Raw genomic sequence first — 16,890 nt, 5'->3', positions numbered from 1 at the left:
AACCTGCATGTCTTTGGACTGTGGGGGAAACCGGAGCACCCGGAGGAAACCCACGCGGACACGGGGAGAACATGCAAACTCCACACAGAAGGGCCCTCGCCGGCCCCGGGGCTCGAACCCAGGACCTTCTTGCTGTGAGGCGACAGCGCTAACCACTACACCACCGTGCCGCCCTTTTACAGTAATTATTTTAGTAAATACATACATGTTATTTACCAGCTGGTTGGTCCGTATCGTGAAATACTGTGACCGAGGTCTTGAAAGTACTGAGCAAGGCCGAGGTCACGGTATTTCACCATATGGACCGACCTTAAGCTGGTAAATAATATATTTATTTTTTCTTTACCAAATTCTAACAGAAAATGAGAGCGCCCGAAAGGGAAAACCGAGGCGAGCCGCCATTTTGAATCCTCATTCACGGCTGTAATGCAAATGGCTTCCTCCTCGGTATACAAGTGCACTTCCATGGCAAGGAAAAAACTACATTTTGCCGCCTATGTAATCCCCTATTTATACAAATAGGAGTCATTCAGGATTCAGCCATGTTTTTGCTCGGCGTTAGCAACAGTTAGAGGTTTTTAGCTTTCTCCTGAAATGTTTTCTTTTATTTCTTCTTCCTCAGGGTAGTAAAACTCGCTTTCGCTGTGAACACTGTCGTTATCGCTATCCATGCTGTAAAATTAATGCTATTCTCCTGAGAAATGCTGGCAAAAATTTATAAGATTTTTGATAATCTTATAAATAAATCTTATTTCAAAAAAGATAAATGTTGACAAAAATGCTACTATGTTTGTTGTTGTTGTGAACAAGCGAGTCGCCAGAGGTCCGTATCGTAGGATACAGACCCGCTCGCCAGCCAATCAGAGCGCAGGATTTGATGGAACCCGGACCGTGAAAAAAATAAATTGTAATCTTCAACATTTCCCTGAAATGACGTGAAAGTTCTGCGACATTTAGTTCAATCATAGTCAAAATGTCGCCTCAGGAAAATACATTTATCCTTTTGCAGGAAATAACTCTTCACAGAAATATTGTCTGGCATAATTATTTTTATCTTATTTACTGAAAGAGTCCACATGCTTTTATTTTGAAACATGTTGTGCTGCTTGTCATTCTCGACAGGAATCAGCTGCTCGCTTCACCCCCAGCGCCTGCGGACTTCGGGCTTGTTGTGGCAGTGACGCGGCGGAGCAGCCGGCAGAGCCGAGCGGCAAATGAGTCAGCAGCGCCGAGAACATCACTGTTTTCTGATGCGGCAGTAAAAACAAGCTCTGTCGGTGACACTTTAAGCGTTGGTTAACAGATTATCAGTTAAAATGGCGGTACCCGCAGCCCAGAATCTGCAGCTGAACGCGGGGAGGCGAAGCAGCCCTGTGAGCTCTTCAGAAAATAACATTCACATCGACGAGAAAGAATTGGAAAACATCACAAACACCGTCGAGGACGGGACTTCACTCCCTCTCCATTCTCCATGGACCTTCTGGCTCGATAGGTGGGTCATCCCGACCATATTAACTCCTTTAGACCTGTGTGTTTTTATTTAAGATTGAATTGTTTGGCTGCCTTGTCATGCTTCCTAACAAAGGTTAGCAGTCCAGGCCCAGCTCTTCCCGAGCATCCAGTGACCCAGTGTTTACAGCCTGTCAGGTGCTTCACTGATTCGAGCTGTTAACTCTTTTTAATGCTAATTTATAACTTCGTCTTTTAAGAGAAATGTAGAATTTGTCTAGCTTGTTTTTAACATGATGCGTACAGCTTTATGCTGGACAGAATGTTTATAAAGACATTGCTTCATGCTAGGATAAAGTTAGCCTGCTAGCTAATATCACTCACTCTGATGTTAGCTAGCAACGTTAAAGAAGTAGGTCGACTCGCGCGTCAGTCGCAGGTGATGGTTGCGTCCAAAACCGCAAACAAGTGCACTAAGTAGTGTGCCAAAAATAGTACTCTAATTGGCATAGGAACCGCACTATTATAGTGTTCGGTGTTGTAGTTTTGGACAGAACCGAAATCTGAGTTTTTTTTGGTGTCCAGCTCTGCCTTGAAAACTGAAAACTTCCCTCATGAAGGAAAACTATTATTTATTTCCCTGAGCAAACGTATATCCGATTGATTTATTATATTATTGATTTATATATTGTATTATAAGTATGTGAATAGCAGCACTTTTTTTTAATTCTTGTCTATTTTTCAGTTTTTAATACTTGCTTATTTTTTTGATTGAATTTATTTTTTATTTCGAACATGTATAAAAAAATGTATGTAACTATTTGTACATACAAAAGAAAGACAACGAGAAAGTGACACAAAATCACATCACACATCACATTATCTCTAGCCGCTTTATCCTTCTACAGGGTCGCAGGCAAGCTGGAGCCTATCCCAGCTGACTACGGGTGAAAGGCGGGGTACACCCTGGACAAGTCGCCAGGTCATCACAGGGCTGACACATAGACACAGACAACCATTCACACTCACATTCACACCTACGGTCAATTTAGAGTCACCAGTTAACCTAACCTGCATGTCTTTGGACTGTGGGGGAAACCAGAGCACCCGGAGGAAACCCACGCGGACACGGGGAGAACATGCAAACTCCACACAGAAGGGCCCTCGCCGGCCACAGGGCTCGAACCCAGGACCTTCTTGCTGTGAGGCGACAGCGCTAACCACTACACCACCGTGCCGCCCCGTGACACAAAATAACTAAATAAAATAACATAAAGAGCTGAGACATTACAATACACCGCACATTGTTCGAAAAAGGAGTGGGAAGAAGTACAATACTTTTTTAATTTCCCACCCCTTTTTAACTACCCCGAAATCCAAACTACATTAATACACCTATAAAAATATATACCATATATACACTTCATGAATATCTATATAAATATATAATTACAAAAATATATACTACATACCATATATACACTTCATAAATATCTATATAAATATATAATTACTATATATATATATATATATATATATATATATACCACATATACACTTCATAAATATCTATATAAATATCTCATTATCTGTAGCCGCTTTATCCTTCTACAGGGTCGCAGGCAAGCTGGAGCCTATCCCAGCTGACTACGGGCGAAAGGCGGGGTACACCCTGGACAAGTCGCCAGGTCATCACAGGGCTGACACATAGACACAAACAACCATTCACACTCACATTCACACCTACGGTCAATTTAGAGTCACCAGTTAACCTAACCTGCATGTCTTTGGACTGTGGGGGAAACCGGAGCACCTGGAGGAAACCCACGCGGACACGGGGAGAACATGCAAACTCCACACAGAAGGGCCCTCGCCAGCCACAGGGCTCGAACCCAGGACCTTCTCGCTGTAAGGCGACAGCACTAACCACTACACCACCGTGCTGCCCCTATATAAATATATAATTACAATATATAATTTTTTTTTTTTAATTATATATTTATATAGATATTTATGAAGTGTATATGTGGTGTATTTTTTATATATATATATATATATATATATATATATATATATATATATATATATATACACACACTTATGACTCATTATTTATACTATTCCTAATAATAACTTGTCACATTTTTAATCTAATCTATTTTTAGAACAAATATATTTCGACTAAACTCTGAAACCTTTGTTGCATGGTGATTTAAATAACACATGAATGTAACCTGAGACCCAAACCAGGTGAGTCTGAGTGTTTAAAGTGCATATCACGGGTACATTCAGGAGCAAGATCAATGGAATTCTCTTATTTTATATTAAACTTTGGTCAAATATCTGTCAAATTTTGTGCAATTTTTTTTTTTTTACCTTGCGCAGTACCAGAAAAACTCAGTTGAAATCAAGCCATTTGAGATGAATTCAAGTTCAAGTCAACTTTATTGTCAGTAATGCCATATGTGCAGGACATACAGAGAATTGAAATTGCGTTTCCCTCTTATCCGCGGTGCAAACAGTAATAAACATGAAATATAAAATACAGGTAAAAGATATAAACTTTATATATATGCATACACACACACACACACACACACACACACAAGCTAAAGCTATCTAAGAAAAGACAGTGACAATCCAGAAAGTATAAATATGGCAAATGTGGGTGTGAACGGAATTAACGGTATAAATTTAAATGTGACGAATGACAGTATAAACACAATGAACAATGTAAACGGGAACAGCAGTCTGACAGTATAGTAGGGCAATATAGCACGATATAAACAGAATTATCAGTATAAATATGGCAGTATGAGCAGAATTTACAGTGTAAGTATAAATTGGTCCGCCTCTGAAAAAACTTGGCATTTGGATTTCCCGGCAAACATTGATTTTCGTGACATCGCATGTGGGACGCCTCCTTCTGAATCCTACGTCAGCGCTGGTTTGTTTACGAGAATGACAGCGTTTTTCTGCAAATTTCTTCGTTGTCATGTAATTATTAAAATGGTTAATAGATGTATCGTCAGAGGGTGTAGCAACACCAAGCTTGATGGGATTAGTACTCATCATTTCCCAAAAGACCGGACATAGGGCCTCTGATTTTCTGCGATCGCGGAAAACGGACGGAAATCGCGGAAATTGGGGTCAGAAACAGAATTAGTGCTCAGAAACAGAATCTACGGAGCCCCTGTGGTGACATGGGTTAAAAAAAAAAATATTCCGTGGCCACGAGTTAATAACGCATGGGAACGAGATCCTATTCCGTGGCCATGACTTGTTTAATGCGTGGGAGCGAGATCCTATTCTGTGGCCACGACTTGTTTAATGCGTGGGAGCGAGATCCTATTCTGTGGCCACGACTTGTTTAATGTGTGGGAGCGAGATCCTATTCTGTGGCCACGACTTGTTTAATGTGTGGGAGCGAGATCCTATTCTGTGGCCACGACTTGTTTAATGTGTGGGAGCGAGATCCTATTCTGTGGCCACGACTTGTTTAATGTGTGGGAGCGAGATCCTATTCTGTGGCCACGACTTGTTTAATGTGTGGGAGCGAGATCCTATTCTGTGGCCACGACTTGTTTAATGCGTGGGAACGAGATGATTATTGGGTGGCCACGAATTAATAACGCGTGGCCACGAGATGATTCAAGTTCCAGCCTGATGGGATGATGTCCAGTTTTTGAGCGGCTGTCAATTGTGCAATAAATACAGGATTTATCCTGTATGATGAAATCTATAACTTCCCCGAGGTCAGCATATTGTCTACGTTTGAGCCCGTGCTTTTTGAGCAGCCGAATTAAGTGTCTCTTGCTCAGAATTACTCCATGTCTAACTGCAAGTGATTTAAGGATATCATTATAATTCATTCCTAGATTAAAATAAAATGAAATCAGATCAAACTTGTCCATATTTGCGGCTGAAGCTACTGATGTCAGAAAGTCAACAGTCTCAGTGATGAAATGACTAACACTTCTCGTGGCCACGCGTTATTAATTCGTGGCCACCTAATAATCATCTCGTTCCCACACGTTAAAGAAGTCGTGGCCACGGAATAGGATCTCGTTCCCACGCATTAACGCATGCCCACCGAATATTTTCAAGCACAAGGGAACTCCTAATGCTGTACTGTAATGGTGATCTTGAAGGCAGATTTTGAACAGTCAGATTTCCATTAGTAGTTTGCACCAAGACTTTTCAGTTTAACATGATATAATAGCAACTGATTATTTTCATGATTTAATGGTTTATGTTCTTAAATAAGAAGTTATGTTCCGAAGAAAGATTTTCTATATAAAGAGTTTGAAGACTTGTGCATTATTAAATGAATAATTTACAGGCAAAATGTAAATTAATAATAGAGTTAACTGTTAAATAATTTGAATCATTTCAAGTATATATTAAATGGACACTGTCACACACTTTGTTAGACCTGTCGTTGCACTGAAAACATTGTAAGCATAACGAATAAAAGTTTGAAAAACATGGATAAAATGATAACTGAGAATTGTTTTATTTAAATGTACATGTATAAAGAGTAAGGATAACCATAAAAGTATTAATATACAATATAAAGTTTTAAAGAAAATCGCAGGAGCCAGTCAACAATCAAGTTAACAGCACTAATTACAGTCTTAAATAAATGAAAGAAACACATTTTCAGTGAAGTGAAATTTCGTGTTGATTCTAAGGTGCATTAAGATATTAGACTGTGTACAGAAAGTTTAAAGCTTTATATGAAGTTGTACTACAGCAGGCCAGTAAAGCAGGATTACAGGGATAGATGCACAAGGACAACAAACATGCAGATGCCTCCCAACACCAGTTACCTGAAACATAAAATTTCATGCATTTATTACATGTACTTAAGAATTCTGATTCTGAATTATGTATTTTATACGTTGAAAATCTAAAAATGCCCATTTAGTTGTCATTTGAGCATATAACTGAAACAAATTGTCTGAAACGGAATTGAAACGGAATTAGCCATTCTCTGAAACGGAATTTAATATTTTTTGAAACGGAAAATAGGAGGCTCTACGGACAATGCGAGAGAAATGGGAGCGCTTCGTGCGAGGCACCCGGAAAAACTGGCAACATGCAACAGACCACGTGGGGCTCACTTCATAAAGCCCGACGACTTTGAGAACTATTTGCGGTGGGAAATGGACTTCGCGAGGCAACTTGATCTGAAAAAAGACGCAGTTCCATCTGTCAGAATGCCCAAAGCAACACCGTCTCCATTTGTGTCAGAGTCACCAAAGGAGCCAGCCGTGTCCGTCTCTCCTGATAGAAGGCGAAGTGCCGCATCCACTGAGGCCCTCGAAGCCGAGGACCAAGCAGAGCCGAGAAAAAGACCAAGGAAATCGCCAATTCACAAGTTGACTGTTGCCAGAGTAAGAAATAAGAGACTATACTCTAAATTAGGTGTTCCTGTGTTTGTCCCTGAGCCTGCTGGCGGATCCGCACGTGACATCACGAATCTGGATCAGTCTGGCTGTAGACTCCCTTGGGATTTTTCCAGACGCTTTTTGTTATTTTTATTTTTTTCTGCTGTAGACAGATGGCCTTGTGCAAAATTACCCTTCTGGATGAGTGTGTAAAGGGACATACTTTCATATAAAAAAAAAAAAAACACCACTAAATTGGTCCAGGATATGCACTTTAACCTGATGTTAATACACACCTTTTGAGCAACAACGGTAAAGGTTATTCAGTAGCAGGGATTGAAGTCCTGTTTACACTTTGGATGAGCTACTGAGATATACATTTTTTTTTTCTTTATCTTTTGGAAATGTTTTATAGTATTACTATTCCATGTTGTATAGACGAAAACGTGTCGGATGTGACAATTCAGAAATAATAAATGATACTGATGATCTGGTTAATATGAGTTAGTTGCAAGAGAACATCATGAATATATTTTTGTTGGTTTGTATCCCAGAAGAATGAACATAATGTTTCAAGACCATACTAGTCTATGTGTCACCCCTGCGATGAGCTGGCGACTTGTCCAGGGTGTACCCTGCCTCTCGCCCATAGTCAGCTGGGATAGGCTCCAGTTTGCCCCCCGCGACCCTGCACGGGATAAGCGGTTACAGATAAAAAATCAATCTTGCTCGGTCTTGTCTCGGTCTCAGGCATAGAGGACTCTGGATTTTATTTTCTGTGGGGATTTCACTAAATTGCCTGTGTTGTCTGATTTATTTGTCACATAACATCATTACTGCAGTTGGATGCAACCAATAACGTGATTCATTGCCAATTTTAAGTTTTAGTTACTGTTAACAGCTGTCACCCCTCTTCACACACGCTGGTCTGGTCCTGAACAAGGAACCTTTACTTGCACACTTGAAGCACAAGTGAGATTCACCCTCTGCATTTAACCCATCTGAAGCAGTGAACACATGCACACGCACCCAGAACAGTAGGCAGCCATACTACAGCGCCTGGAGAGCAGTCAGGGGTTAAAGGAGATACATAGAGCCTTTATTTTAAAATACATTTCTGAGTGGATAGTATCTCCATCCTTGACTCTTGTATGCTGCATAAATGGGAATAAAAAAAATTATATATTTTTGAGAGTTAAAATCGACCGCAAAGTTGGCATTCGAGCTGAGCCAGCCAGCCCTGAGTGCATGACGTCACAGCGGTAACCGGTTTTAAGGCCGAGGCCTTTTACAGCTATAGACCAAAGTCATATCAATAAAAATTTATGGTGAAGGTAAGAAATACCGTTACCGACTTGCTCAACTAAGATTGATTTGACTTCACTGATTGTGGGTTGACTCTCATTAAAACAGGATAGGTGTTATATGTTGCATAAGTTATATGTACGTGCATTTTCACTGATAAAACGTAAAAGGCTAATTAAATAATCAGATGAACTGAGACAATCGCATTCTGAAGCAAATTAAATAATCTTATACCGTTAACTTAAACACACAATACAAGTTACGTGTATTAATCTAAATGCAGGTAAACAACTTTTTTTTTTTTTTTTTTGGTAACCAAACGAGAGTCGGAGCTTACCCATCTGTGTTCTCGCTTCTTGAAGGCTGATTATTTTTGAAACAATCTGACTTTCAGTTGTTTGTTCAGTTCTCCATTCATTCACTTCTTCCACGTAAGGGCGAGATGGCAGCAATGTCCAGTTTAGAAATCATACGGCGGCTCCACTCATTCACTTTTCTTAATACTGTGTTCCGCCATTACTGCTGGGCTCAGGCAATTACTAAAACCCAGGACGGAACGGGATGTCACCGGGTTTAGCAACAACTGCAGGGAGGTCACTGCCCGAGCGATATGTCCCGTCCCGGGTTTTAGCAACAACCCTCGGCTCACTCCGGGAGGACTGGTGCAACTGAACTCGCTTTCCTTTAAAAAAATAAAAATAAATACTTTCCTTTTCTTGTAGTTTTCTTTTTCTTTAATTGTTGGTATTGCACCCTCTTTCAATACGGGCTTATAGCCAACGCTCCTCAACTGATCACTGGTCTCTTACGAATCTTCAGTAAAATGTGTACAAGAGAGACCACTTCATAGGCGCCGAATGTGCCCATGAACTTCTCGCAAAACGTGTCCAAATCTTTGCAGTTTGAACATTCTTGGGCCATGAATGCAATGTAAATCCACCTTCTGTCGTGTTGCTGCACCCACCAGCAACACATCTACGTGGCATGGCGATAAATTAGCTCAAAATGGAGGATCGGAGTTGCAGTCAACTCTGTGTTTTAGTAGATCGGAAATGGCGATGAGGCCGATAGCCTTCCTGCTGTGACGTTATGGACATCAAGGTTATTCACTCAGACCGCTACCTATATGAATCACTTTAATCGTAAAAATTACTATATTAGATTTATTGTTGATGCTTAAAACTATTCCTCTGCTTCCTCTGCCATTCTTGAGGTCTCAAGGCATTTATAAACGAAAGTGAGGCTATGGCTCTGCGTATATGCTTTAAGTACCTTGCTCAAGGACACTTCAGCCCAACATTAACCTTAACTGTGCATGTCTTTGGACTGTGGGGGAAACCGGAGCACCCGGAGGAAACCCACACAGACACGGGGAGAACCTGCAAACTCCGCACAGAAAGGCCCTTGCTGGCCGCTGGGCTCGAACCCAGAACCTTCTTGCTGTGAGGCGACAGCGCTAACCACTACACCACCGTGCCGCCCTGACTTGGTCTCACCCTGCTTCGGTCTTGACTTGATCTCAACCCCTCAAAGTCTTGGTCTTGTCTCGGTTTTGATACACTCAGGTCTTGGTCATGACTTGGGCTCAGTGGTCTGGATTATTACACTGCTGCACACCTTTCAGATCCTTTTTTTTTTTTGGTATGTCTGTGCCTTCTCTTTTTTGTTTTAGTTCAGATATCTCTTCTCCAACCCATTTGCTTGTATTATGCTTGATTTGCATGCCATTCTTATAACCATATAATTATTAAATTGGCACCTTCATTTTCACGTATGCTATTTTGTATACTATATTTGCTTATTTTCTTGTTTTTATGGTTGCTTGTAAGGTGATTTTCCTAACTCTCTAAAGAATATTTTTAATGCAAAACATACACAGTCACTTGGAAAAACAGACAAAAACCTTTTCAAGTTGCTTTCAGCCGTAAATAAACCATTGTTGCGTTCGACCATCTACGTGTTTGCACTCATAAAATTCTTTGTCACTGTCATCCACCACAATAGGTTAAACTAGAGGAGACAGATTATAGACAATAGTTTTAATAGACATCCATTAATACACAAGTCTGAGGCCCTGTCCACACGGCAACGGATTCAGGTGAATCTGATAAAATTGTTTATCGTTTTGGCCTGGCATCCACACGGCACCGGCGTTTTGGGTGCCCCAAAACGATATTTTTTGAGAACGGGTTCCAGAGTGGAAAAATCTGGCAACAGCGCCGTTGCGAAGTCGTCTGGATGAGTAGAACGGATTTGTTTACGATGACGTCACAACCACATGACTAGAACAAGTAAACATGATAGTGAATAGAATTTCTTTTTCTTTTTTTAATTGGATAAGACTGCTTTTCAAAATGTTCACACACAATATAAAAAGTTATATAAATTATATAAAAATGCTTTTCAAAATGTTCTCACACAATAAGAAAATTAAGTTATATAAAACTATGCACACTAATAAAACTAATTTGTACACACAGAAGGCACGATTTCCTTGCGTAGTCGCAGCCATCTTCTTGTTGTTGTGTGTTTGTTCCTGACAGTGCTTCACGCCGGGTAGAAGAAGGGGTTTATGCGCATGCGTCCTACTTCTTCTATTGTTCTGGTGTCTCTGATAGGACCGTCTTACAGCGCACGTAGAGGTGTGGCATGTGTATTGCATCGTTTTCAGCAAGCGTTGCGTTGCCATATGTACCTGATATTTTACTGATCCGTTGCCCATGTGGACGCGATATATATATATATATATATATATATATATATATATATATATATATATATATATATATATATATTTTTTTTTACCTGCTAAAAAAAAAATCTCGTTGCTGTTGTTGTGTGGATGTAGCCTGAAAATCTAGACAGCTGAAGAAATCCAGGAAGAGGATCGTGAGGGAGGCAAAAAAAAAAAAGGGTTAGAATTTCATATTGATGTAATTTGACTCTTGCAATGATTTATGGCATCATGTGAATTCTTGATGAACCTGGTTGTAGATGGATGTTCCAACATGATAATCACCCCAGACATACATTCCTATTAACGCAAATGGGTTTGAGAAAATGCTAGTTGCATGCTGATGCAGGATTTGCATTAAATGCAAATAACACCGTAGGGAGCATACCTGGCATCGCAAGCTCACCTCTGTTGAACAAAGCACAGTCGAAAGGTCATTTGAACTGATTCACAAAGTTGGGTGACATGACCTTGGGCAGATATCCCAGATTCGGACACAAGGTCACCCTGAAGTCATCTTGCCATCAATGCATGCAAAGTGAGTTTATTAGAACATTAGTTGAAGTGATCTCTAGCGAAAAGGTCGTTTTCAGGGACACCCATTTCAAATGAGCGTACTCATGCACAGGTGCAAGGAGGGTCCTCATGGGACTTGAACACAAGGGGGAGTTCCCACACCAGGTTCCAAAGGGATCATGAGTGTAGCTGCCTTGCCCTGTTTAGAAAGGCAATAATAAGCTTAGGAGTCCCTAGAAAGATGCCTTCTGTAGTGCTCTGGTGTGCTGCAGTGGTTGCTGAGTACACACATTAATGTAGATGGGCTCCAGTTTAGCAGTCCCTGAAGTAAAGTCAGGATCCTGTGACTAAGGAAACGCGCTGGGTCCAGCTGATAAGGTTAATAGTACAAGAGATGAGGCCATCTGGAAAAACCTTGAAAGCACTTGTCATGCTAGGGAGAGGCACAAGGGTTGAACTTTGTACTAGAAAGCAACCAGTAATTTGCTTCTGTGTTTTGGGGCAATGGGACCACGAACTTGATAATGAACCAGCCTTGTGGCTGCATGAATTGAAGTACGAATTGAAGTACATCTGTCCTCCTTTAATGTATGAAAAGTGAGGGTCTTTGGAACCGGGTTAAACTCTCACAGGCCTCATCTCATCTCATTATCTCTAGCTGCTTTATCCTGTTCTACAGTGTCGCAGGGAAGCTGGAGCCTATCCCAGCTGACTACGGGTGAAAGGCGGGGTACACCCTGGACAAGTCGCCAGGTCATCACAGGGCTGACACATAGACACAGACAACCATTCACACTAACATTCACACCTGCGGTCAATTTAGGTGGGGTTTACATTAGACCGTATCAGCGGATCATCAGATTAACGTTTTTAAAAACGATTAGCGTGCACACAGCAACGCCAATACACGATTCGCATGCACACAGCAAAGCCAATACACGGATACGCTAATCACATGACTAATTCGGCATGTAAGTTGAGAAATGTGTCAGTGCGGCTCATCGCTTCCTCCTCAGCAGCTGCGCTCCAAATCACTCTGCCCTGAACAGCGAGTGCCCTCTGGAGGGTGCGCACTCCGGCCCTGCGCAGCTCACAGAGCGCGCGAGTGAAGTGCACGAGCAGTGATTCGGGACTGAGCCGCTGTGCGCAAGTCACTTACCACTTGCAAGTGGAAGGATGGCAAGCCTAAAGACAATCATAACTACACAATGGGCAGTATTTGCATCAGTATTTGCAGTATTTTCATACTTTTATACTCTTTAATGAAAGGTGATACAAGGCGGAAGTCCGCGCCGTTTTTCAACAGTCGCGTCACATGACCAACGCCAGCGAATCAGGAAGGTGGATGTCACAGTGACGTTGTCCAATGAGACGCCAGCTAGAGCTCAGCACAGCGTATCCGCGTATTCTCAGTGTTTACACAGCACCGGACCAGACACGATCTGGATTGAATACGTGGACCCTGGCGGATTCCCGTTTCCCGGCATTTCCAGGCGTTTTAATGTAAACGGACAGTGCATCCGCGAAGAAAATGAGACACATACGGTCTAATGTAAACTTGACCTTAGAGTCACCAGTTAACCTAACCTGCATGTCTTTGGACTGTGGGGGAAACCGGAGCACCCGGAGGAAACCCACGCGGACACGGGGAGAACATGCAAACTCCACACAGAAAGGCCCTCGCCGGCCACGGGGCTCGAACCCGGACCTTCTTGCTGTGAGGCGACAGCGCTAACCACTACACCACCGCGCCGCCCTCTCACAGGCCTGTAATTGGATATTTGTTGTCTGTTGGGAAGCAGTATCACAACAGCAGAGAGGAAAAAACTTAACAAACTGATTAGGAAGGCAGGATCTGTCCTGGGATGTACACTGGGCTCAGTGGATGTTGTGGGGGAGAGGAGGATGTTTGCCAAGTTGTCATCCTTAATGGGGAACACCTCCCATCCACTGCAGGAGACCGTAGCAGCATTGGGCAGCTCCTTCAGTGACCTGATCCTCCATCTGTGCTATGTTAAGGAGAGATACAACAGCTCCTTCCTCCCTACTGCTGAGAGACTGTACAGCCGGCACCTCACCAAGCACAGCACCAGTCACTCCTCACAATCATGAACAATACTGTCCAGATCACTTCTACATCCACTGAAATCCCTCTGAACGTATACTGTGTGCACTGACTATCAGCATCAGTACTTTACAGCGAACTGCTAGCTACACATGGTTAAAATGGCCCTTGTGCGATATACCGACTTACTTGTGCAATACCACCTGGGTAATACTGGTAATAATACCTGTGCAATACTTGGACGTGCAATATCACCTTTGTAATACACTTATGTTAACTATATATCTGCAAACCTGTTAATTTATGCAAATTTGTTAATTTTTATCTCTAAATTTGTAGTTTATTTCTTTTATATACTTTTGCACTACTCCTTCACTGCCTTTATCTTTTTTCTCTTTATATATTTTGCTGCTGTAACAATGTAAATTTCCCCTTGTGGGATAATAAAAGGCTATCTTATGTTATACAACCTGCCATCCTTTTTCTAAACAAGAAATTAAGAATATTTAGACATTGGAACATGGAGCCCATTTATGGTGTCCTAAAAGCTTAAATGGCTTTGGTAGTTCTTCTGTTTCTGAAACCTGTAAGGGAATAAAACGTCTCGAACCAAGGCTGGATTGACTATATGGGCCTGCGGCACAGTGCCCAGGGGCACCAACCACTCACAGTCAGTGGGGGGGCACCACATGACAAACTTTAAAAATATTTTTCGTGAATGTCTCATCTCATTATCTGTAGCCGCTTTATCCTGTTCTACAGGGTCGCAGGCAAGCAGGAGCCTATCCCAGCTGACTACAGGCGAAAGGCGGGGTACACCCTGGACAAGTCGCCAGGTCATCACAGGGCTGACACATAGACACAGACAACCATTCACACTCACATTCACACCTACGCTCAATTTAGAGTCACCAGTTAACCTAACCTGCATGTCTTTGGACTGTGGGGGAAACTGGAGCACCCGGAGGAAACCCACGCGGACACGGGGAGAACATGCAAACTCCGCACAGAAAGGCCCTCGCCGGCCCCGGGGCTCGAACCCGGACCTTCTTGCTGTGAGGCGACAGCGCTAACCACTACACCACCGTGCCGCCCCTTTTCGTGAATGTTTGTACACTTAAAATGGTTATACACTTGACATTGTTAAATAGTCATATATAATTCATTATGAACACTAATTTCATAAGAAGAACAACAATAATCATAATTCTGAGCAAGAGTGGCCTATGTGACCATTAACCCCCCTTTCCTCAACCTGTCAGTTGAGCCAGTCCACCTACGGTGAAAAGTATCAATTTTTTAAAAACCGCGGTAGAAATGAAAAATGGACAGACATCAATTGAGTGGTTGTGCGAAGAGAAATTTAAAAAAGAGAAAGACTCCAGGCATGTAGCTGCAATTAAAAATGTTCCAGTGTTAGATCGTTTTTTTTATAAAAACATCGACAACTGCTGTCACTACCAGCGCTGAAGCCGAAGCTAGTGAAATCAGCGATGCTAGTGAGGGAGCTGGCCCTGCTAGCACTAGCCGGGGAGATGCTACAACCACAGCCAATGTTAGCCGAGGGGTCGGCGACGACGAGGATCCCCTTGAGACATACAAATATACGCTGCTCATTTTTGAATAAGACATTTCAGTATGCCTACATGTATATCGTTGGTTGTTTTCAGTGAATTTGATGGGCTGATGTAGCCTACTTAATAAATTTTCAATGAGGAAGAATGACCTTGTTTATGTGTACTATTGTTTATGTATATGCTACTATTTTTGACAGCAAAGGGCAAGGTTTATGAGTGTGTGCAGGTGGTTACTGAACACGTGCGCGCAGGGTGTGTGTGTGTGTGTGTGGGGGGCACTTGAGGTATAGTGCCCAGGGGCACCGCATTGGCTTAATACGGCACTGTCTCGAACTACAATACAATATGACTGACATTTATCCATTTAATATCATTGCATGAGAATTATCAGCTGTTGTCAACTAAATGAGACAGCCAGACCATAAGGTGATGGGACACTTTACATTTTTAACTTGCCCCACCCTCCCACCCCCAATTTCATGTCTTTCCTGCATTTTGAACCCTGAGTAGTTCAATTCTCATCAGACAAATCTAAAGTAAAGGCAAAATAAATTTCCACTGGTTATCCTGCTAACTGAAACACTTAGATCTCATCTCATTATCTCTAGCTGCTTTATCCTTCTACAGGGTCGCAGGCAAGCTGGAGCCTATCCCAGCTGACTACGGGCGAAAGGCGGGGTACACCCTGGACAAGTCGCCAGGTCATCACAGGGCTGACACATAGACACAGACAGCCATTCACACTCCCATTCACACCTACGGTCAATTTAGAGTCACCAGTTAACCTAACCTGCATGTCTTTGGACTGTGGGGGAAACCGGAGCACCCGGAGGAAACCCACGCGGACACGGGGAGAATATGCAAACTCCACACAGAAAGGCCCTCGCCGGCCACGGGGCTCGAACCCGGACCTTCTTGCTGTGAGGCGACAGTGCTAACCACTACACCACCGTGCCGCCTATGAAACACTTAGATGATAAATGAATTTTTGCTGTGTTTGCATGAGATCATTTCTGACTCCAAATTAATAACAGTTTGTTTTTTTCTTTTTTAGATTCGTCAGTGGCATCCTTCATAAATATAGTTAACTTATGTTAATGATACACTTGTCATGTGAGCCAAGTCAAGCATGCATGAATAGATTTTATTTCACGTTTTCGAACTCAAAACGCCTTGATACAAAGAGAGGGAAAATCAAGAGATGATGAGAAATTACAAATGTGAGATAATTGGGGAGGGCATTGAGAGCTATTCATGATTCCCTCCATTTTGACTAGAGCTCCAGTCCAAGCTGAAGAGAAGCAGCCACATAGCATGATGCTGCCACCACTGTGCTTCACTTTGTGTATGGTGTTCTTTGGGTGGTGATGTCTTGTTTTTTTTGCACCAAATGTATCTTTTATAATCATGCCCAAAAAGTTCTACCTTGGTCTCATCAGACCCAACACATTTTGGCACAAAAACTTGTGGTTTTAGATGTGGGTTTTTTTAAATTTATTTTAATTAGAAAAGGCTTCCGTCTAGCCACCCTGCCCCATAGCCCACACGTGAAGAATACGAGAGATTGTCACATGCAGGGAGTGGCAAATACTTATTAGATATTCCTGTTGCTCCTTTAATATCGTCTCTTGGTAGACTCCCTGCTGTTTTCTTCTCATCCTTTCATTAATTTCAGAAGGACATCCTGTTTTTCAAAGGTCTTTATGGACCTTGTTTTGTGCACAGGGGAATTGTCATGATGAGAGGTTTGCGCAGACAATTCTGTGCTTAGAAAAGTTTGGGAAAGACCCACATGGGTCTGATGATCAGTTGTCAAGTCAACTTTGTCAAATATGCTATACATGCTCAACA

General features: G+C 42.1%; 1 protein-coding gene across 1 annotated transcript in view; it reads left to right on the top strand.

Annotated features, from left to right (window-relative positions):
• Positions 1-1,140: 1,140 nt before the first annotated feature.
• Positions 1,141-16,890, top strand: part of eif4e3 (eukaryotic translation initiation factor 4E family member 3) — a 33,608-nt gene continuing 17,858 nt past the window's right edge. Inside the window, exon 1 of the mRNA XM_060936874.1 lies at positions 1,141-1,492. Within this exon, the coding sequence (XP_060792857.1) occupies positions 1,317-1,492 (176 nt within the window). The 5' untranslated portion in view covers positions 1,141-1,316. The remainder of the gene's footprint in view (positions 1,493-16,890) is intronic.

The sequence above is a fragment of the Neoarius graeffei genome, chromosome 13 (assembly GCF_027579695.1).
Source record: "Neoarius graeffei isolate fNeoGra1 chromosome 13, fNeoGra1.pri, whole genome shotgun sequence".
In the NCBI taxonomy this organism is placed as follows: Eukaryota; Metazoa; Chordata; class Actinopteri; order Siluriformes; family Ariidae; genus Neoarius; species Neoarius graeffei.
The sequence above is the reverse complement of the archived record's forward strand: the minus strand, read 5'-3'. Positions and strand labels throughout refer to the sequence as shown.